This window comes from Coccomyxa subellipsoidea (assembly GCF_000258705.1).
Source record: "Coccomyxa subellipsoidea C-169, whole genome shotgun sequence".
In the NCBI taxonomy this organism is placed as follows: Eukaryota; Viridiplantae; Chlorophyta; class Trebouxiophyceae; family Coccomyxaceae; genus Coccomyxa; species Coccomyxa subellipsoidea.
The window spans coordinates 1,199,485-1,218,438 of NW_005178027.1; the positions used below are offsets into that span (position 1 = coordinate 1,199,485).

The window sequence follows — 18,954 nt, forward strand, 5'->3', positions numbered from 1 at the left end:
CAACGGCAGCAGGAATTTAAGCCGAAATGGCAGGCTATTTTGGCTCAAAAGCATCAGCAAAAGAAAATCATGGCGCAAGGCCTACTTGGGTGACAAGAAGATAGCAAAGGTGTTGCGAGCGAGCCGCTCGTTTTCAGCAGGGTTGGCAACGGCTGCAAACTCGCTGCCCAGCTCGCGCAGCCGACCAAGCATGACAAATGCATCCTGCCTCTGCTGCATACGGTACGGCACAAACAGCTTGACGCGGTGGTTCTTTTCCACAAACCCCCGCGCCTGCTTCAGCTTCACCTGCAGATCGTGCTCTGCCACTGTGGGCCCTATGCGCACCTGCACACCCACCACCTCTAGTCTATAAACCCTGCTGCCACCCACTCTGCCAATGCCATTGAAAGAAGCTAAGATACAATGCTGACACGAGGACAGAGCGAGCGCCAATGATTGGAGGAAGGGCTCTCTGCAGGTATAACAGGGTGCATCAACAGAACACAAACTCCTCCCAGGCCCAGGAGCAGAAACGTAGTCCTGTTAGCATGGAAGCACACGTCCGCTTTCAAAATTTCTCAACGCGACCACAAGGGAGCAAACATGCATGCATAGGCGATGGCACAGGGGGATCAGGGCAGGAGCCCACTTCTTTGACGGTGTGCTTCCTGCGCGTCTCCACCTCCTTGCGGCGCAGATCCTTCTCGCGCTGGCGCGCCGCGTGGGCCGCCTTGTCAGCGTTGCCCAGCCGGAACACCGGCGGCTGCGCCGTCAGCGCCACACCGATCAGATCCAGCCCCGCCCTCTGCGCCTCCCTCACAGCCCTCCTGTATGTCAACACCTGCGCGCACCAGACATGCACTTCATGCACGCCTGCAGCTTGGCAGTGCATTGGGATCATCCCTCCCTTTGGACCATACAAACAACTTTGGAGTGTCTTGAGGCACATTTGGACCCAGAAAATTGCAGCAGCAATACAAGTTGAATGTGAGGTTGTAGCTTGCTGCGTTGCACACACCTCGTGGGACTTGTCCTCGCGGACCAGCCGGATCTCTGTTTCGTCCGGCAGCAACGGTACAGTGGGCGGCGGCGGCGGTGCAGGAAAGGGATCCCTGTTGAGCGGCTGCAACGGCGCCCTCTGCAAGGGCGGACCTGCAGTAAACACCTTGTCAGCCACAGTGTTGATTTCATAAACACGGCAACCTTTAAAAGGGAGTATCTAGGAGAGAGCAGGCATGATGGCAAGGGGCTCGCACCTGGTGAGCTGCGAGCCTGCTGAGGTGGGGGCGGCTGCCACCAGTCAGAGCGCTGGTTGGGTGGGCTTGAGCGCTGGTATCCGGTTGGCGGTGTCCGTGCCTCCGAGCCATTCCCTTGCATGCTCTGGGGGCCGGCTCTGCCTAGATTGCTGCGCTGGACCCGGTTCTGCTGACTGCCTCGCTGATTGTCCTGCCCACTCTCTGGCTGGCCCGGACTTGGACCTAGGCCCCAGGCAGCGGCGCTGTCGTAAAGATGCCTGTCAGGGCTGCCGGCTGGCTCCTGCCTTGTGCTCTGCCAGTCAAGGTCACTGCTGCCGTCATTGCTGCTGTGCCGCACCGGGCCAATGGGTCCACTGGGGGGCCTGTGAGCATGAGGATCACTCCGGTGGAAGGGACGGCTATCTTGAGGGCTGCGATGTGGACCTGGTTGTGGTCTTGTGTCTGAGCTTGCGGAGCTGTGTGCCAAACGAATGGCGCTGAGTTGCACAGGCGACCCGTTCACATGCAGTAGCGCACTGCGCCGGCTGATGGATGGCAGTGTTACCGATACTGGAGCCTGACTGTGCTTTGGCTGAGCTGGCTTATACTTCTGGCCTTGCTGCAAGGGCTGCATCTGTTCTGCCGCCAGGCACTTCCCATGACTCTGCACTGCCGGCCCCACAAGGACATGCACTGTCCGGGCAGCATGCTGCAATTTATCGACTAGCACTGCCACAGGAGTAGCAGCTTCGTGATCCGCTGAGCGCCCGAGGACCTCCCTTGGAAACGTTCCTTCAGACAGCTGAGATGCCAAGCTGCACAGAGCCCGCCTTCGGCCCATCAGTGGAAGCATTGCAGCTAGGTCTTCACTTGCGCCTCTGTTCTTGCTTCTCTATCCTTCGCTGTAATCTGCTGTCTGACTGCATGCATCCAGATCAGACTTGAGAAAGTGCACGCTTGATAAGATCTGGCAGGGAACCTGTGATAGGGTGTGCAGCCAGGTGTGCAAAAGACCATTGATCAATAAGACCGACCTCTCTTTTTTTGCAATCTACGTATTCATCGAATTGTTGCTGACATTTAGACTTATCGTATCCGTTCTTCTCCAGGCCTACAAACCAAACAGCTTCATGACGTGGGACGCCAGCTGAATAGAACTGTTGGAGTCAAGCGTGCGCCCTTGAATGCAGGATCCTTACATTTCAGTGACGCGGTGTAGTAGCTGGCGCACATATCCTCTGATATCTTCTTCGCTCTACGCTCGACTTGCTGCTGCGTCTCACCTCTTCCCATTGCATCAGCATCTAGAGAGAAGCTACAAGCTACAAGAAGCTACTTCCACCACAAGCTACTCAATACTCTTCACAAACCAGATAACATAGAGTGTGCTCTTAAATTGCAGTGGAACAACACACAGAAGCCAGCCACAGGAGGTCCTTGATCACCATGTGCTGGCACTTGCATGCACATGCATGCTTGATGCATGCACAATTGCTTTCTCAAGGCCACACCAGACCTGGAACACACACAGTACACATGATCTGCCTATCGTTTGAGAATTGTTCACCTCTAACCTTGATTTCATGCGTTCATACCTGCCCGAAGTCTGACACGTCGTACATATATATGAGATGGTGACGGAAATTTCATTTTGTTTAGTTTTCTGAACGCTTGCAGGGGTCCTGATGACCCACTGGTTCACTAAGGGTCAGGTCTGGCAAAAATACAAGCTCAGTGTGTTGCTGGCAGACCTCGCAGACAAGGGCAAGACCTTGATACAGGCTGCAGGCTTCGTTTACTTTGTACGTGAATATTGCATCGAATTATCAGTGGTGAGCGAAGACAAAATGATCTCAAAATTTTCAATGTGCACTGCATGCTTTGGTGTCATCAAGGAAAAATGATGGTCTTCTGTTCTCAGTGCATGGGACCCAGCATGTTGCCCACCTTCAACACTAGAGGAGATGTCCTGTTGCTGGAGCACATCACGACCACCTTTGGACACGTCCGTGTGGGTATGATTATCTGCATGGCCCTGTTCATGACAATCACAGTTCCAAATAGCATAGCATACCAAATTGCATAAACTGACCAGAAGCTGTGCTTCAGGAGATGTAGTTCTAGCAAGGAGTCTACAGAATCCAAAGCAGATAGTCTGCAAGCGAGTGCTGGGGCTTGAAGGGGACGAAGTACGTGTGGCCCCAAGCACACACCTTGGGGAAGGCCGCATGGTCAAGGTTAGTGTCTGCTTGCACCTCTTCACCTGCCAATTGCCCTGGCTGCAAGGCAATGGCCATTTTAAATAAGAGAACAGAGTTAGCTCAAGGATGGGCTCTTGCACAGGTGCCGCGCGGCCATGTCTGGTTGCAAGGGGACAATACGCTGAACTCCACCGACTCGAGGCATTATGGACCGGTGCCTTATGCTCTGATCAAAGGCCGTGCATTCTTGAAGGTAAGCAGAGCGTTCTCGTCAGCCACGGCAAGCTGCTGTTGCATTGCAAAGGCAGCAGCAAACTTAAAGATGGTGATCGTTCTGTGCGTGCAGGTCTGGCCGCCGCATGAAGTAGGTTTGATACGGAGCTACGTGCCAGAGCCATTTGGGTATCAGAGCAGTCGCTAATTGAATTTAAAGCTTTGTCAAAGACCGCTTGCTAGCAGATGTGAGAAAGGTGGAGTTGATCAACCAGTCAAGATTTTGCAGTGCAGCTGGTTGTCAGGCCTATATTCAGGTCGGGACCATGTCCCGGACCGGGCCGGGAACAAGCATGTGTATAGTAAGACACAGCAGCAGCAAATCCTTGCGCATGTCAGAGCTACAGCTTGCTCATGAGCAGTTGCTGATCAGTGCTGTTGCCAGCCTGGAAAGGACAGCGGAAGAAATAAACTTGGAACATCCTTGGAACGAAATGCTGATTTACCACTAGTTTCGCTTTGCTTCAGGACTTTCAGTTGGGGCAGTCTTGCCGGGGAAAAAAAGGCAATATTTCTTTTGCATGAGTGACGGAGGAAGTTTTAAAACAGTTTTTGCAAGGAAATGCAGTCATAAAAGCAACCATCCTATTCAAATGGCCATTGCAAAGCTTATGGTAACAGGCAATTTGTTGAAACGGAAGCTGTCCATGCATATAAGCTTCCCTAGTGCGCCCAAGGGCGTGTTGACATAAAACGGTGCTTCACGGCATATGCGGAGACAAACCAGTCCTCCAGAGCGTCTACCAGCATCAGGCATTTTTTTGTTATTATTATTACACACTTTTCCTGCCAGAGGCAAGGTGCGTACAAGGTGCAGACAAGGTGCATGGCACAGGCTGCCACGTGTCCTACCCCTCGATGGAATCGCCAGATCCAAGCAAGACCCCATCAACCGTGCTCAGTAGTTTTAACGGCCCCCGCCAGCCAGGGCCCGCACCCGTTATACTAACAGTAAAATCCTAGCAATCAGGCATGTTAATGCCTGCCTGCTGCAAAGAATTCCGCATACAAATCTCTGAACTGCTTTTCAGCAGCAGCTATAACATGCTTATTTCAATGCATTATAAGAAACTAATCCAGATTATTTCAGATCCATCCCTCAGCGTACTCCTAAGCCCGGGGTCATATTGCCAGCTCCAGATCCTAAGAAGACACAGCAATGTCCTCTGACATGCCCATGGGAGGAGATGGTGAAGCTTGGCCAGTTCGTTGCTCCTTGCGCATCTGCAAAGTACACATCAGCATTCAGAGCCAAGGTGTGGCCCTGCGGCGCAAGTGCCCTCCTTCTGGGGCAGTAAGTCGCTAGCATTTCAGGTGGCAGGGAGGAAATATTGGCCAAGCTTGCTGACTGCGCCCGCTGTCAAAACACATTGCTTCAGAGTTAGAGACGTAGCGCGCACCAGCCAGGGAGGGCTCTGCATAGGGGATGGTGCAGGGGCCATGCGGCTGTCCAGGGAGGTGGCACGCAGGCGAGCCATCTCCTGTGCAGCCGGACTGCTGGTGGAAGCTAGCTGCTGGCGGCGCTGCAGCAGCTCCCCTTCTGGCAAAAGGAAGGCCCCTCCTAGCACCGGTTGACCACCCATCGCAGCAAGCCTGTCGACAGCAATGCGCAAGTGAAACAGTTTTGTGTTCCCCTGAGTTTGTGTTCCACCCCTTCTGCATGTAGAATGGGAAATATTTGCAGGTCCACAAGATGTACTTACTTGGACCTTGCGTTGCTGCGACGTGCCTCATCAGAGATCTGAGGCGTTGACGTCAACGTCTCACTTTCCTGAGTGTCCTGGAGGGCATGCACGTATTGTTTCAGCCCTGTAAGAGGCATATATAATATGGCAAAAGCCTGGAACAAGAAGTGACAATCGTACTTTGTGCAGGTGGCCTAGTCTCACCGCAAAATCCTTGTCTTTGCGAAGAAGGGATTCCCAGGCTTCCAATTGGGACTTGAGCAGCTTGATTGCTTGCTCCCCTGCCAGTTGGACCAGACACTCTGCCTCGGCATCTGTGAGTTTGTGGGCTCCAGTGAGATCGTCGATGGCATTCTGCACGGAGTCCATGTGCGCACTGAGTGCAGCTTTGCGCTGTTTCATGAAATGCACTGCTGTCTCTGCCATTGTACTGTATGGACAAAACGTTCTGAGTAGGAAAGCTAGATCCTGGAAACTTGGGCTGCCTAACAGAAGCAATCCTGAAAGTCTTCAGCAATATCAAACTTTCGCTGCACCTTTCTGAATAAAGTGAGAGTTGGATGAAGTGAAGCTATGGCAGGGAAACAACGACCTCACAATCTATAGGCCGACACTGATCACGTCACAGCGTGTCAACAAAAGTTGTTTATTGAATCGTACAATGGCGATCAGCCAACACTTCAGATAAATAATATGATGCCTTAGAAACAGTTGCTTTATAGGAAATGAGAAGGCAAACATCTGGTGTGCAAGGAGAGTGCTTGTTATACTCTGCCCACCTGCAAGCTCCTGCAGCTACCCATGCAGAATGATCTCCTCCTAGTACTTTTGCACTTTCCGAATCTGTTTTAGCAAAGTCTTTCTGGTCTCCGTTTCCTGCTTGTCTTCGACCGCGTTGGCAATTTGGCATTCCTGTCACGATCCGGAGATGGGAAGTCCCAGTGACCACCAAGTCATCTCGCAGGTGCTTTTGCCTCCTACAAGATGTTTTTCAAATTTTTCTGAAATAAATTGTGACCTCTCTCCTTCTTGATAAAACAGCAATTGTCGATCATTTTGCTGAAGTGCTTGCTGTGCTGGACAGTTGCAAACAGAGCTGCAGACTGCCTACCTTCAGGAATTTTACACGGTAGACTGCCTCAAGACTTCGTTCCTGATGTTTGATTTGATTCCAGACACACACCGTGTACCTAATGTGTTCCCTGCTGTCACGTCAAGAGGGTCTGCCACTAGGAGCCACTGGCATGCATGGAATTTCATTGATCACTTCTGTGGATTGCAGACCGTCAGAGACAAGTGTTTTGAGAAGTGCGTGACTAAACCATCAAGCAGTCTTGGAAGCAGTGAGCAGCAATGCTTGGCGCGGTGTTGTGATCGGTATGCAGAGGTGCGCGGATATCCTGCTTAACAGAGGAGGACCGTTGGCCATCATAGATGCAGTGCATGCCTTCACCAGCATCCCCAATGCGCATGTTAGTCTCTGTTGTCAAGACAGGCTTGATGTGTGCAACCTCTGAATTATGCTGTTGTCTTCACAGGCGACGCAGGTTGTAATGCGGGCTGTCCTGGAGCAGAGCGGCTTAGGAGATTAGATGGTGATTTGCAGCAGAAGGCTGCACTATAGGAGCAGCTGCTCATGCCCTTGTGGCATTCCTGTGCATCAGGAGCTCATCTGAGACCTCAGGATATTATGACTTGCCTGTCGTAATGGGATAGATGGACATGAATGTTACTTGTGGCTGGGCTTGACACATGAACGCATGCGCTACTTGGAAAAGCTCCCAAAATGTCTGGAAAGGTGCTGGCTCAGTGTTGTCGCTCTGTTTCTTTATGGCATCTGACCATCTGACTTTGTGTCACGTATGTCATGCATCTGGGTGCAAAAATTGCGCAGAGGGAGTACCGTATTCAAAATTTAAAGTTCGATTCATCAGAACATTCTTAACCTGCCAGACACTTGACCTCTTCTCATCACCCTTGAATTCAACCTTCTCTCAGCATGTCTGATTTCATCTGTTTCCCATCAGTCTTTTTATTTATAAAAACAGCACGGGGCAGAGACTCTCGAGCTCGGAGAGACTGGGTGCAAGCGAGACATGAAGGGGCTAGGTGCTAGCCGCTAGGCGGCCTAGAATACATAAAATACACGGATTTTGCTGCTGAGTCAATGAATGTTGCTACAAGGGCCGTTTGAGAGGCCTCCCTTCCCTTCGTGGGTAAGCAGGTGGAGTGTGTGCTACCTTCTTCACCGTGACTGCTGTCCTGGGCTTGCTCTCACCATCTGAGTATGACTGCACAGGATCAATTGACAGCAACTTGCCACCCAGTATGCTGATGGCAGCTTGGGCATCCTCCACTTCCTGCTCAGGGAAAGGTCCCTTGGCAGCTACGAATGCGCCACCCTCTTGAATGAAAGGCAGGCAGTATTCCGACAGGACCCTCATCTCTGCTACAGCCCTGGCGACTGCAATGTGATATTTCTCTCTGTGCTCTGGGTCTTGCCCAGCAGTCTCAGCACGGCCCCACAGGACCTCCACGTTGTCAATGGCAAGACGCTGGAGAGTGGCCTCTACAAAATCACATCTCTTCTTCAAGGAGTCCAGAACGGTCACCTGCTCCCATGCAAACACTCTAGCTTTCCTGTTCGAAAGGGGCCACCAGACAATCTTTCAGCAGCGAATTGGTGAGTAGCCTAGGTACCAGCAGGCTTGATAATAACATGCAGTGTCGTACCTGCCACTCAGGTCTTGTGATCGCAATGATCACCCCAGGAAACCCAGCGCCAGAGCCCACATCGATGACCCTCAGGTTTTGGTCAGGTAGTCCTGCTGCCACGGTATCTATTGGCGGCAGAAGTGCCAGAGAGTCATTAATGTGCTTCTGCACAGCTTCATCTCTATCCCTGACAGCTGCACAAGACACAACAATTCAATAAGATTTAGGTCCCCGCGATCTTGGTATCAGAAGACACTTCCGCCCTGCAAGGAGCCACCATTTATAACAAGGAGACATGGCGGGCTGACCTGTAAGATTTGTATGCTGATTGTATTCCAAGACAGCGTCCAAGTAGCTCAGCACAAGATCCCGCTGAGAGGAAGGCAAGCCTGTTAGGTCCCCTTCACAGGTGCCCGACGCAGCGCTGACTCTGCAGTATGCCTGCAAATAAAGCAAGCTAAGTCACAACCTGGATAAAATTTGTCACGCTGTTCAGATCGAGTAGCATAAGTCAACTTACCTTACTATATGTACAGGTTTGGATTGAGCGCTTTCTTCTGTTGACAGGAGAGGCTTTTAGTGAATAGGCAGGAGTCTGCCTTGCCAACCAGCGAGTGAAAGTTCGCTCAGCACGCAATAAAGTGCGCTGAATGTTAGCTTGCATAAAGCATGTAGTGGCCAGATGGGCCGTTTGTGCTCTTGTGACTCAGAATGTCTTAAACTCAACGTTGCTGCATCAACAGTACGACAGGACGCCTTGCTGATCTATTGCATCACACTAAATGCAAACAGAAGAGAAAGCTTCATATACGAGAAGGTCCATCTGGACGAGATGACGTCAATGCGGCGAAAATGCCTCGCTGTCCCAATGAAGCTAGGGGAAGCTGGAGAGGGTGCAATGGGAGACTCTCATCTCAAACTTATTATCTGAGTCCCTCAGATGTGACAAACTACCATACAATTGAATTTATTGCTGAGGGTCCTGGCTTTAAAAAATGGGATCTCTCTGCGGAATCCAGGGTCAGGTCGGTCGTACTTTCCTTGGAAGAGCGAAGTCAGGCAGACTTGCAAGCTCTTTGTCCCAATGCACACGATTACTGTCCCCATTCTCGCAGCAAACTGCACGCTTAAGTACAGCAGAATCAGAGTCCCCGGCATTTCCCATAATGCGCAGCTCTTTGAGTCCTAGTGCAGAGAGTCAGGGAACATTATCTGGGGATTTTCTTGCAAGCGTTGTGACAAACGAGGAGCGGGGACTTCCGGAGATCATCGAGACCCAGAATGTGCCGGTGAGATCGTGGTGTCCCCAAGTTGATCTCCTGACCAACAGATCACCATGGGCATGGGTAGCCTCAGAGCATAGAAGGAGACATGCATTGAAATCCATTGCTGATGTGCCCCATCAGATCCTCTTATATGCAAAGCGGAGCGAGGTTGAGTCCGAGGCTATCCAGCAACTAATCGCGCTGGCAGAGTCACCCCTGCCAGTGGGATATGTTGCGGCCATGCCAGACGTGCATGTCGGCAAGGGAGTCACGGTGCGCACCCCTCATCGTGAATATCGTTCAGGCACTTCTGTACACGTCTTGGGGTCACATGTCTCCTTTTCCATTTAAACGTGGTGCTGTTGTTGCCGCAGATCGGTACAGTATTTGCATCTGCCAACTATGTTGCACCCATGGCAGTGGGCGTCGACATTGGTGAGTCCTCCCTAGAAAAGTGCTCTCCTGTCCTGATGTTGTGACAGGCTGTGGGTGGCTGTGCGGCTGAAATCCTGTGATGAAATGGTCATGATTTGCTGAACAGGCTGCGGGATGTGTGCTGTCCCTTTTGACGGCATAAACAAAGACAGCCTCTCGAAGAAACAGCTCAGAAAGATGCAGGAGCTCATCAAGGAGCGCGTTCCCACAGGTCTGCTGCACCTGCACATCTCTTTGCTTCAGTATGATATTGTATTTGTGTGATGCAATTATTAATTATGGTATGCTCCAAGTGAATTGATTGCAATGCCAATTGCTTGTGGCAGGCTTTGATATGCACAAGATTCCATTGCATGGCGCGCAAGAAACGATAGACGACATCAGCAACAAGAGGGCGCCCTCCAAGTTTGTGGAGGAGAGCATGTCAGCGCCCAAAGTCCTCAAGCAGCTGGGGACACTGGGGGGTGGCAACCACTTCTTGGAGGTATGCTGCTCGCTGACTCCACTTTCAATTGAATTTCAACTTCTTTGTATATTCGCAGTATTTTTGGCACACTGTTGAACATGGCAAGCTGCTGCAATTAGCGGGTAATCATCAGGTGGGCGCTGGCAAGGATTTCCCTCCAAGCTGACCTATTGCCACAACAGGTTGTGTACGATGAGACCGGTCGTGTGTGGATCATGCTGCATTCTGGCAGCCGCAACATCGGCAACATCACAGCGACGCACTACGACAAGATGGCCAAGGAGGGTCTGCAGCAGAGGGGCATCACGACCCCCCACAACCTCAACTACCTGGAGATAGACTCCGAGGAGGGCCAGCAGTACCTGCAGGTGGCCCACTTCTTGCTCTGTGCACACACTGCTTCATCATGGTGCAGATGGTGTCTGGAGCACAGACAGAGTGAACCGGATGGTCACCCACTTTGGTGCTTTGTACATGCATTGCAGCGCCAAAAGTGGTCCGCACGTGGGCCCTTGCCTGAAGAATTTCAAGTGTATTTGTGTCTATTAGTGGAATCTTCCTGTTATTTCGAGCTCCCCAACCCCGGATTTTGCAGCTCGACTGGGATTCAGGCAGGCCATAACAATGATGGCCCCACTTCCTCAGGTGCTCCTCCAGATTGAGCGGACTAAGTGTTCTCAGTATGGAGCCTGAATGGACATGTGGGGCTGTCCCTGCGCAGGACATGCTGTGGTGCCAGGAATATGCGTGGCACAACCGCTCCTTCATGCGTGATCTCATGATCGATATTGTGGAGGACGTGACCAAGGGCAGCGTCTCCCTGGATGAGAGCGTCAACATCCACCACAACTTCTGCCAGTGCGAGCGCTGCAACTACACGGTGCGCCAAAATCCTTCGACTCTCCTGTCATGGTTATGCCGTGCAGGCTTTGGGCTTTTCTTTGGGTCAAGTGTATTTTGCAGTCTATCTCTGAATTGGTGGAGGAGAGCCCAAGATAAAGAAGGCTGGAAGGCTGTCATAGAAACGCTGCTGCGTGGCACCTGATCCTGATGGATTGGAAGGCATGTAATAGGAATAAATAATCCAGCCGCAGAGCAGGACAGTAGCAGAGCATATTGTCCAGTAGTGTTCTCAGATGGATGACGCTGTGCAGGACCCCAGAAGTGGTGCGAAGATCAGCGCGGATCTGTATATCACTCGGAAGGGAGCGACCCCTGCAGCTCCGGGCCAGATGGGCCTCATTCCCGGCAGCATGGGTGCGCCGCGCCCTTGCATCATCAATTCAAAGGCTCTGGGCACGACTGGGTGACTCACCTTTAGGTGGTGCAGACGGCTGATGCTGAGCAGAACTGGCTGGGACTGTTCAGGTACGGGGAGTTATGTCACGAGGGGACGAGGGAACCCCCAGTCCTGGAGCTCCTGCTCCCACGGGGCCGGCCGCCGCATGAGCCGCACCGCCGCCAAGAAAGTCATTTCCCAGGTGGGCTTCTCAGGCTTTGCTGGCCGTTTTGCACATCTTGAACCTCTGCACTGGAGCTCATCCTCAGTGGGAAATGGTGCAAGAGGAGGTCGTCATCTGCACTGGCCTTAAGTCCTCTAAGCTTAGAGGACAAATGGGTAGGTGCTGACACATGTGACATGTGCACGGCGCAGGCTGACTTCCAGAAGGCGATGGAGGGCATAGTGTGCGACACGAATGTGAAAGTGAGGGACGAGGCGCCGCAGGCGTACAAGAATCTGAATGAGGTGATGAAGAATCAGTCAGACCTCGTGGAGGTCGTCACAAGGCTGCGCCCCTTGGTTAATGTCAAGGGCTTCTAAGTCGGACTCTGCTTACACCGCACGATTGTTCTGGGGATTTGATTTTGGAACTGCCACATGAAGTAGAATTTTGATCCGTCACTGTGAACCGGGAGACTGCAGGATGCATGGAAGCATGCATATGTGCTCTCCTTGGATCTCTAACGAATGGCTTACAGGCATGCTTCTGCACAATGGGTAGGCCGGCAATTTTATTTCTGGATAGCTAGTCATGATCGCACAGAAGTTTTGTACATAGACAGCGACATAGACTGGCACCCTTGTACATAGACACTAGACACATTGCTGCTCAGCACTGCTGTAGAGCACAAGATCAATAAATGTTTGCAACGCTCGGCATTGGTTGGGCTGCAACAGTGTACATAGTTGTATATACTAACGCTACATCTTGAGCGAGCTGCAAGTGGGCTGCGAGCGCATGCTTTAAATGGATTTGCAAACCTAAAATACTGCATGCCGCTTAATAAGATGGACCCTTCATATGTAAAAACCAGCGGGAATGACATTCACTGTGGTCGGGACAGTACCTTAGCAAATATGGTCAGCCCCACTTAGGTGGGCATGTATGCATTATAAAGGACAGCAAGCAAACAACAAAAGGTGTACAAGCACCGAGATCACCCTGCAGTCTCCAAGCCAATCATGACTCTGTTTGCAGTCCCTGGTATCTATTCAGGGGCATCCATTTCCTGCGGGAGCTTTTTGAGCACCGTGGAGTTTTTGTGCCATCTACCACAATGGCGGTTTCAGCACAATCTTCCAGATGCAAAAGCTTGCAGGATTGACAAGCTCATCTCAGCCCAAGTGCAAAGCCTGCCAGGAAGCCTCCCACAGAAGGGACACCCTCTGACAGAACCGCCAGCCCAGATGCCACCAAAGATTTGAAGTCGCTGGCGTCAAATTTCCTGCACCAGCCAGACAGATGAGCACTTACACAACAATAAAGGTCCCTATATAACCCCCAAGCAAGCTCTTCATTTTACGGCATTGCGCTGCATGCTTCCGCATGAGGGCTTACCCATCCTGGTTGACATCCAGCCTGCGGATTACCTCCTTGTGCACTTCGGTCCATTTCACCTCTATGTAGCCAAGGTACGCAGCACCCTGCACTCATTAAAAAAATATCTTCTAGTTTCACATCTTTCAACACAAGATAGTAATTGGAGCGGTGTGATTGCAGCAAGGGTTATAGCAAGCAGAGGCTCGCCTGGATGAGGACGAAAAGTGCTCCGAAGGCAATGGCAAGAGCAGATCCAACTGCCTGCACTCCCGCAGCAAAGCATCAGCTGAAGTGCTCAAGATGCACATGCAGTGAATAGTAGTCAAGAGCCAAGAATTGGGTGAGGCTGATACCTTGAGCGCAAATGCAGTTGCGAAGCCTATTGCGCCGCTGAAGCCCAGATTTTGGGCAATAGGCCAGGCCAGCGTAACCAGACGTTCAGAATACTGGTCAATGGACCGATTGATGGGCTTCTTCTTCTTCTTTCTCAGCGAAAGGGCGTGTGCTGCCGAGGGGCTGAGGCCAGAGACGAAGGCGAAGAGAACCATGAGGTTGAATGCCTTGTAGAACCTCGCCCCACCATCGTCGTCCTCTACACGAAAATTTCACTGTGTCGAATTGATGTAGGAGTTAAAACATGCAGGTCCAACACTTCAAGAAAGGCCGATGGAAACATCTTGATCTATGCAGGTCAAAACTGCAACAATACTGCTCGAAAGAAGAGATCGAACAACATCAAATTCCTAATTCGCATATTATGCTGTACAGTGTTGTCTTAGATGACCAAGTGAAGTCAAGGGTGAAACCTGCACCTGAAACACTGTACCGAAAATTGCTTCCACCACTGCCTCCACCCCCATCGCCTCCCAGAAGGCTGCAAGATTTGAGAGAACGTCTCTCTTCACTTGTAGACCCCTGGACCTTGTATAGCGGCCTGAACTTGCGAGTTGGTCTGCAGGATGATGGGCTCGTGCTCCTACCCAGATGCGGTGATCTTACAACTGCAGAGCCAGGGAGAGCCTTAATTCCGTTCATTGTAGCTGCCAACATGTATCATAGCCCTGATTCCAGACAGAACTGCAACCTCGTCTTCACAATTGTGGTTTTCACGAGTTTTCCACCGTTTTCTGAGGACAAAAGCCATATATATGCATATTTCGCCAACAAGAAGCTTCCGAAGCTTTGGCGAAAGCAAGACCGATCGTGGCTTCTCTTTCATTTTCTGGACGCCATATTTTGCATCACCCTCACAATATTTGATGTATATTTGAGGAATTCGCAATATATGTGGTATAACGTTGATGCTAATGAATTGTCAAGGTAGTGTGATCTGGTGATCTCTTTTCACTATCACAAGTTGCTGCATCTGCTCTCCTTAATATCAGATTAGGTCTAAATACTTTCATGCTGTGCGCTTAATCTTATATTCCGTGCGCCTGAGAGGGACACTCGATCTTGATTGTGGCGCGCGTCCCTTTACGTGATATCAGTGTGTGAGCTACAAACGACAAGGGGAAATCACGCGTTTGTGCAAACAATTGTGAGCAGGCCGTCTTTCGTTTTGTTCCATCGCAGCACACTCTGAGGTCCCTATATCCTGACAGGTGCCTAGCATTCACAACAGATGAAGTTGTATCGTTGTGTGCCCAGCAGTTCTCTTGCTCGTGTTTTTCGTTTGATAGTCATCTGTCGGCTGCTTTTCTTGCAGGTCGTTTAGGATCGTGACTTGGCCCTGACAGGGATGCAGCCCCCTCACAGTTGGGAGGCCACTGTCGAGGAGTTTCTGGTATTGCAATCCATATTGCCACACTTCCAGTGCTGGCTGGACGACACTGAGTTGCAACTGAGCCCAGAAGAGGCAGATGAGCTCATACAGAAGGGGTGCCAGGGGCGCCGGCTCAGCTGTATGGCCTCTGTGCATGTGTCTCTGCCAGAAGATGGCCTCGCCGTTCAGGTGTGCACTACAGCTTCCTTGTGCCCCTTGATCCATGAAAAGCATGTAGTGGCTCTTGTGTGGAGACATTTACATCGTTGGAGTGGGCGCAGGTGAAAGGGGATTTGTCAGGCAGCAGAGAGGACAGCAGCAGCAGCTGTGCAGCTCTGGCGCAAGTCAGGCACTTGCCGCCTCTTCAATTGCATCTCGACATCCCTGCTGAATACCCAGAAGAAGCCCCGCCAGATGCGCAGCTGATCTGCGACTGGCTCAGCCCTAGTCAGATTGCAGCTCTGCAGCAGCAGTTGGACAGATTATGGCAGGAGCAGGGACCTGGTTTGCCAGTGGGCTTTGTTTGGATCGATTGGCTCCAGAATGAGGCACTGCCTTTTCTGGGCCTTCAGGGTGGCCTGCTGTTGTCAGGCAGTGAAGGGCAGCGAGAACTTGATGGGAGCCCAGCAGTGAGACAGAGCAGCTCAGCCAATAGTCTGAGTCCCAGCGCGCCTGCATGGGTGCCAGGCAGCCCGAGCAATCATAAGCAGAACGGAAAGCTGGAAGGGGAACTTAGCAAGGGGAAGAGCGCTGCAGTTGATCAGGACAGTGAAGGAGCTTGCAGGACTGGTCACAGCAGCGCCAGCACATCAGAGCTGGATACCATCGTCTCACCCAGACCTCGAGTCTCAGAGGGAGCACATGACGGGGGCATGGATAGTCTTATGCCTCTTGTGGCTCAGCTGGTCAGCTACAGTGCCATGCGCGATGTGGAGATCTTCAAGGAGGTACAGGCTTGCCTTGAAGTCTTGTCTGTTTCCGTGAAATTTGCTTGTGCTATCTGAGGTTTAGATGCTATGTCATGCTCTTAACACATGACAGCTTCACATTACCAGATCAGCCATGATAGCTGACTTGGATGCTGCAGGGGTCACACATGTGTGGCATTTGCTTCGAGGACACGCCGGGGGTGCGCCATGTGTGGGCGTCCAGCTGTGCGCATGCGTTCTGCCAGGACTGCATCGGGCAGCTCTGCAGTGTGCACATTGCTGAGGGCTCCCTGGACAACCTGCGCTGCCCCACACCCGACTGCAAAGCCCCCTTTGTCCGCCAGGTATGTTCGTTCACTCAGTCCTTCCGCCCTGCGTCTGCAGGATGTTTGCCAGCTGTTCTCATATCAAGCAGCAGCGCCTGTGATGGCTGCACCAGTTCATGTACACCAAGTATGGAGGGCCACTAATGTCTTTCATTGTCTGGTTGGATGACACATCTGAAACGGAGTGCCACAGACGTCTTTCATTGTCTTCTTGCATGACACATCTGATATGAAGGGCCACAGGTGTCTCTGATTGTCTGGTTGTATGACACATCTCATTAATCTTCATGGCTGCTTTCTGTGCGCAGAATGTGAGGGGCCTGCTGTCTGAGGAGCTGGCTCAGCGCTGGGAGGACCTGGAGCTGAAGCAGGCGCTGGAGAGGATGCCGGATGTTCTATACTGCCCCCGCTGCTCCGCTGCATGCGTGGAGGATAGTGACAATTGCGCGCAGTGCCCCAAGTGTCTCTATGCCTTCTGTGGCCTCTGCTCCGACTCTTGGCACACCGGCACCCAAGTGTGCTTTCTGCTACGTCTGCTGGAACAAGACTCGTATAAAGTGAAGTATTGAGACTTTGCTGCGGTTGCCTTTTATGTCAATATGCACAATGTATATGCCGAAGCTGCCTAAATTGAGCTTGCAAGTTTTTTGTGCCAGTGCATGAGCGCGGAGCTGAAGCTGAAGGTGCTCCAAGAGCGCATGGCAGGGAGGAAGGACACAGCAGCAGACTTGAAGCGGCGTGAGGGGGAGTACTTGAGCCTTGTGCACATCCAGGTGAGTGTTGTCCAAATACATGCTATATTTAAAGACGACAATAGTACGATTTTGCTAAGCAGTAGGATTGCATGTTGCAGGCAACATCTAAGATGTGCCCAAACTGCGGCATGGCCATTCAGAAGACTGAGGGCTGCAACAAAATGACATGCACGAACTGTCATCGGCACTTCTGCTACAAGTGTAACAAGGCGGTTCTGGATTATGATCATTTCCGCGAGGGTGGATGCAAACTATTTGACAACTCGGAGGTCCAGAGATGGCAGCAGGACTGGGATGCGCAAGTTCATAGGTAGGATGCTGTGACATGCTGTGGAAGCAGGAAAGGGACCCTTCATTGTTACTTGACCTGCCTCTCAAGGGATATTTTGTGGCCAATTGGCTCTGGCACCTGTCCCTCAGCAATGCTCTGTGCTGTGTGCAGAGCGCAGGCACAGGCAAGGAATCAATTTTGGATCAATGTCGACCCGGGAGCGCGCACGCTGCCATGCCCACAGTGTGGACAGAGGAATGCCAAAGTTCTGAACAACAACCTGCTGCGATGCTGGGTGAGACGCTGCAGTCTGCTGCCTAAAATCTTTTGCCATCACAACAAGTTGTGATTGCTACAAATTGGATCTGGTGCACTTATATTTCATGGTGCGCTTCAAGTGCACTGCAAGACATGCATATTATTACAAAGGAGCAAGCCAAAGTTCACAACTGAACTCCTTTACGGTGCTATGCAGGCATGCGCTGGCCACTACTGCTACCTCTGCCGCCAACTGCTGAGAGGGTCCAAGGAGAGAGGCACAGGAGCAGGCAGTCATTTTGGAATAGGAAAATGCAGGCAGCACAGCGCTTGAACAACGCAGCATGAACCCTCTCGGTTGAATCAACTTGATGACTGAATCCCACCTAAAATCCTCAACAGAACACTTCAGAACAGGCTGATTGTTTCCAACGGGCATTTGTACAGTTGCAGCATCATTAAGGTCTAGGAAGATGTTGATAGTGTGCTGAAGAGGAGGTGTCTTAAAGAGCTCCTCGAGGCGCGTCAATTTTGTGGCAGCTCTGTAGGTAATTGTGTTGTGTGCAGTCCAATCAGAGAAAGAGGAATGCGGGCATCAATTTGAAACTGAAACGCCGCCTTCATTACCAATTTTGAGGAAGCTCTCCTCCAATGTTCAGACAATTGTTTATAATATGTTGATGCACTCTAACTCAACGTCAAGGCAGCCCTCTAAAGGAATATCCACTGACTCTTGCGCTTTCACTTCCATGTCTGCACTGTCTCCCAGACCATATATATGCTTTGGAAAGAAAAGTCTGTGTGTCCAAGCGCCTTCAGGGCCACTGTTGGTCACAGAAGGCCGAGGGGTGCCTGCTGCATAAGTCACAAAGCAGAGCTTCCTGGCACCAATATAGGAAGCCTCGAGGAATCGACGGTGTCGAGAGAGGCTCATGTGCTATAGGCCTACCCCAGGAAAGCTCCCTCTTCTACATTGTGCTCTACGACATCCGCTGACATGGCTCCATCTTCGATCAGGGCATCCACTCCCTTTGGTAATGCGGTCAGCTGGCCCATCTCCAAAGCATGCAACCTTCTAGCCTCTGCCGCTTCCTTCTGCTTGTCTTCCACCCTGGTGGCCGCATTCATCTTGGCAGGAAGATGCACGTATCTGCACATGCACCTCAATGCATGCCAGCTTAAGATCATAGCAAGTAAGCGTAGTAAGTCTCTACAGTAGAGTCACCCAGCACCAGGCCCAATCAGCTGCTCTCTGGCCACATGATCGCATTTCGAATCACCAAGCCGGCCTGCCCCTTACCTGATCCTTGCTCCCTTCACAAAGAGGAAGTCCATTGCCTGGGCTGAGCCTTGTAGGGGCTCATAGGTGGCCCCATTGATGATCATATTCATCCCCTCATCCGCTGACTCCAGCATGCCTCGCACAACAGCATCGTTGTGAAGCTCTACTACAACATTCAGCCCTTCCAAGGCCTGTACAAAGCAGGCCAGACTCCTGTCTGCCTTTGGCACTCGCCTTGTGGTGGGCATCTGTACACACAACAGCACAAACTGCAGTTCGTGCCTGTATA

The 18,954-nt window shown here is 51.5% G+C and overlaps 10 protein-coding genes across 10 annotated transcripts; 5 read left to right on the plus strand and 5 right to left on the minus strand.

Moving 5' to 3' along the window:
- Nucleotides 1-81: 81 nt before the first annotated feature.
- On the minus strand, nucleotides 82-1,173 carry COCSUDRAFT_83552 (hypothetical protein; the record flags this gene model as incomplete). The annotated part of the gene is made up of 4 exons (XM_005644839.1): nucleotides 82-327; nucleotides 665-823; nucleotides 1,001-1,094; nucleotides 1,160-1,173. The coding sequence occupies 4 exons, from the start codon at nucleotides 1,171-1,173 to the stop codon at nucleotides 82-84; spliced, it is 513 nt and encodes a 170-aa protein (XP_005644896.1).
- Nucleotides 1,042-1,870, plus strand: COCSUDRAFT_34092 (hypothetical protein). Its single transcript, XM_005644771.1, has 2 exons — nucleotides 1,042-1,134; nucleotides 1,239-1,870. Exon 2 carries the CDS (start codon nucleotides 1,492-1,494, stop codon nucleotides 1,681-1,683), a length of 192 nt encoding a protein of 63 aa, XP_005644828.1. The 5' UTR covers nucleotides 1,042-1,134; nucleotides 1,239-1,491; the 3' UTR covers nucleotides 1,684-1,870.
- Nucleotides 1,871-2,735: 865 nt separating this feature from the next.
- Nucleotides 2,736-4,323, plus strand: COCSUDRAFT_30848 (LexA/Signal peptidase). Its single transcript, XM_005644772.1, has 5 exons — nucleotides 2,736-3,049; nucleotides 3,139-3,232; nucleotides 3,327-3,454; nucleotides 3,561-3,671; nucleotides 3,765-4,323. The coding sequence occupies exons 1-5, from the start codon at nucleotides 2,903-2,905 to the stop codon at nucleotides 3,837-3,839; spliced, it is 555 nt and encodes a 184-aa protein (XP_005644829.1). The 5' UTR covers nucleotides 2,736-2,902; the 3' UTR covers nucleotides 3,840-4,323.
- A 131-nt stretch (nucleotides 4,324-4,454) lies between these two features.
- Nucleotides 4,455-6,050, minus strand: COCSUDRAFT_67565 (hypothetical protein). Its single transcript, XM_005644773.1, has 4 exons — nucleotides 5,581-6,050; nucleotides 5,395-5,471; nucleotides 5,092-5,284; nucleotides 4,455-4,915 (listed from the first exon to the last, which is right to left on the minus strand). The coding sequence occupies exons 1-4, from the start codon at nucleotides 5,800-5,802 to the stop codon at nucleotides 4,835-4,837; spliced, it is 573 nt and encodes a 190-aa protein (XP_005644830.1). The 5' UTR covers nucleotides 5,803-6,050; the 3' UTR covers nucleotides 4,455-4,834.
- Nucleotides 6,051-6,221: 171 nt separating this feature from the next.
- On the plus strand, nucleotides 6,222-7,310 carry COCSUDRAFT_54454 (MPT family transporter: inner membrane translocase Tim13). The gene is made up of 4 exons (XM_005644774.1): nucleotides 6,222-6,340; nucleotides 6,461-6,505; nucleotides 6,659-6,763; nucleotides 6,915-7,310. Exons 1-4 carry the CDS (start codon nucleotides 6,305-6,307, stop codon nucleotides 6,966-6,968), a joined length of 240 nt encoding a protein of 79 aa, XP_005644831.1. The 5' UTR covers nucleotides 6,222-6,304; the 3' UTR covers nucleotides 6,969-7,310.
- A 243-nt stretch (nucleotides 7,311-7,553) lies between these two features.
- Nucleotides 7,554-9,249, minus strand: COCSUDRAFT_54455 (methyltransferase GidB; the record flags this gene model as incomplete). The annotated part of the gene is made up of 3 exons (XM_005644775.1): nucleotides 7,554-7,988; nucleotides 8,110-8,278; nucleotides 9,128-9,249. 3 exons carry the CDS (start codon nucleotides 9,247-9,249, stop codon nucleotides 7,554-7,556), a joined length of 726 nt encoding a protein of 241 aa, XP_005644832.1.
- Nucleotides 9,250-9,257: 8 nt separating this feature from the next.
- Nucleotides 9,258-12,079, plus strand: COCSUDRAFT_44206 (UPF0027-domain-containing protein; the record flags this gene model as incomplete). The annotated part of the gene is made up of 10 exons (XM_005644776.1): nucleotides 9,258-9,380; nucleotides 9,498-9,629; nucleotides 9,731-9,791; nucleotides 9,898-10,002; nucleotides 10,118-10,275; nucleotides 10,440-10,625; nucleotides 10,979-11,137; nucleotides 11,412-11,514; nucleotides 11,626-11,738; nucleotides 11,912-12,079. The coding sequence occupies 10 exons, from the start codon at nucleotides 9,258-9,260 to the stop codon at nucleotides 12,077-12,079; spliced, it is 1,308 nt and encodes a 435-aa protein (XP_005644833.1).
- Nucleotides 11,999-14,119, minus strand: COCSUDRAFT_48671 (hypothetical protein). Its single transcript, XM_005644777.1, has 5 exons — nucleotides 13,892-14,119; nucleotides 13,433-13,671; nucleotides 13,287-13,340; nucleotides 13,098-13,183; nucleotides 11,999-12,984 (listed from the first exon to the last, which is right to left on the minus strand). The coding sequence occupies exons 1-5, from the start codon at nucleotides 14,112-14,114 to the stop codon at nucleotides 12,870-12,872; spliced, it is 717 nt and encodes a 238-aa protein (XP_005644834.1). The 5' UTR covers nucleotides 14,115-14,119; the 3' UTR covers nucleotides 11,999-12,869.
- A 1,821-nt stretch (nucleotides 14,120-15,940) lies between these two features.
- COCSUDRAFT_18993 (hypothetical protein) lies at nucleotides 15,941-17,168 on the plus strand (the record flags this gene model as incomplete). Its single annotated transcript, XM_005644778.1, has 3 exons — nucleotides 15,941-16,117; nucleotides 16,408-16,656; nucleotides 16,953-17,168. 3 exons carry the CDS (start codon nucleotides 15,941-15,943, stop codon nucleotides 17,166-17,168), a joined length of 642 nt encoding a protein of 213 aa, XP_005644835.1.
- A 1,160-nt stretch (nucleotides 17,169-18,328) lies between these two features.
- COCSUDRAFT_58002 (hypothetical protein) lies at nucleotides 18,329-18,913 on the minus strand (the record flags this gene model as incomplete). The annotated part of the gene is made up of 2 exons (XM_005644779.1): nucleotides 18,329-18,533; nucleotides 18,684-18,913. 2 exons carry the CDS (start codon nucleotides 18,911-18,913, stop codon nucleotides 18,329-18,331), a joined length of 435 nt encoding a protein of 144 aa, XP_005644836.1.
- Nucleotides 18,914-18,954: the final 41 nt, after the last annotated feature.

Excerpts from the sequence above, each read along its gene's own strand:
- COCSUDRAFT_30848 (XM_005644772.1), top strand. The coding sequence starts at position 2,903 with ATGACCCACTGGTTCACTAAGGGTCAGGTCTGGCAAAAATACAAGCTC. Across the intron at positions 3,455-3,560 it reads GGGAAGGCCGCATGGTCAAG|GTGCCGCGCGGCCATGTCTG; the intron begins GTTAGTGTCTGC and ends GCTCTTGCACAG. Across the intron at positions 3,672-3,764 it reads AAGGCCGTGCATTCTTGAAG|GTCTGGCCGCCGCATGAAGT; the intron begins GTAAGCAGAGCG and ends CTGTGCGTGCAG.
- COCSUDRAFT_67565 (XM_005644773.1), bottom strand. The coding sequence starts at position 5,802 with ATGGCAGAGACAGCAGTGCATTTCATGAAACAGCGCAAAGCTGCACTC. Across the intron at positions 5,472-5,580 it reads GCAAAGACAAGGATTTTGCG|GACACTCAGGAAAGTGAGAC; the intron begins GTGAGACTAGGC and ends CATGCCCTCCAG. Across the intron at positions 4,916-5,091 it reads TGCAGAGCCCTCCCTGGCTG|ATGCGCAAGGAGCAACGAAC; the intron begins GTGCGCGCTACG and ends TGTACTTTGCAG.
- COCSUDRAFT_54454 (XM_005644774.1), top strand. The coding sequence starts at position 6,305 with ATGGGAAGTCCCAGTGACCACCAAGTCATCTCGCAG. Across the intron at positions 6,341-6,460 it reads ACCACCAAGTCATCTCGCAG|TTGCAAACAGAGCTGCAGAC; the intron begins GTGCTTTTGCCT and ends TGTGCTGGACAG. Across the intron at positions 6,506-6,658 it reads ACCTTCAGGAATTTTACACG|ACCGTCAGAGACAAGTGTTT; the intron begins GTAGACTGCCTC and ends TGTGGATTGCAG.
- COCSUDRAFT_34092 (XM_005644771.1), top strand. The coding sequence starts at position 1,492 with ATGCCTGTCAGGGCTGCCGGCTGGCTCCTGCCTTGTGCTCTGCCAGTC.
- COCSUDRAFT_48671 (XM_005644777.1), bottom strand. The coding sequence starts at position 14,114 with ATGAACGGAATTAAGGCTCTCCCTGGCTCTGCAGTTGTAAGATCACCG. Across the intron at positions 13,184-13,286 it reads CACTTTTCGTCCTCATCCAG|GGTGCTGCGTACCTTGGCTA; the intron begins GCGAGCCTCTGC and ends TAATGAGTGCAG. Across the intron at positions 12,985-13,097 it reads CTGGATGTCAACCAGGATGG|GAAATTTGACGCCAGCGACT; the intron begins GTAAGCCCTCAT and ends TGGCTGGTGCAG.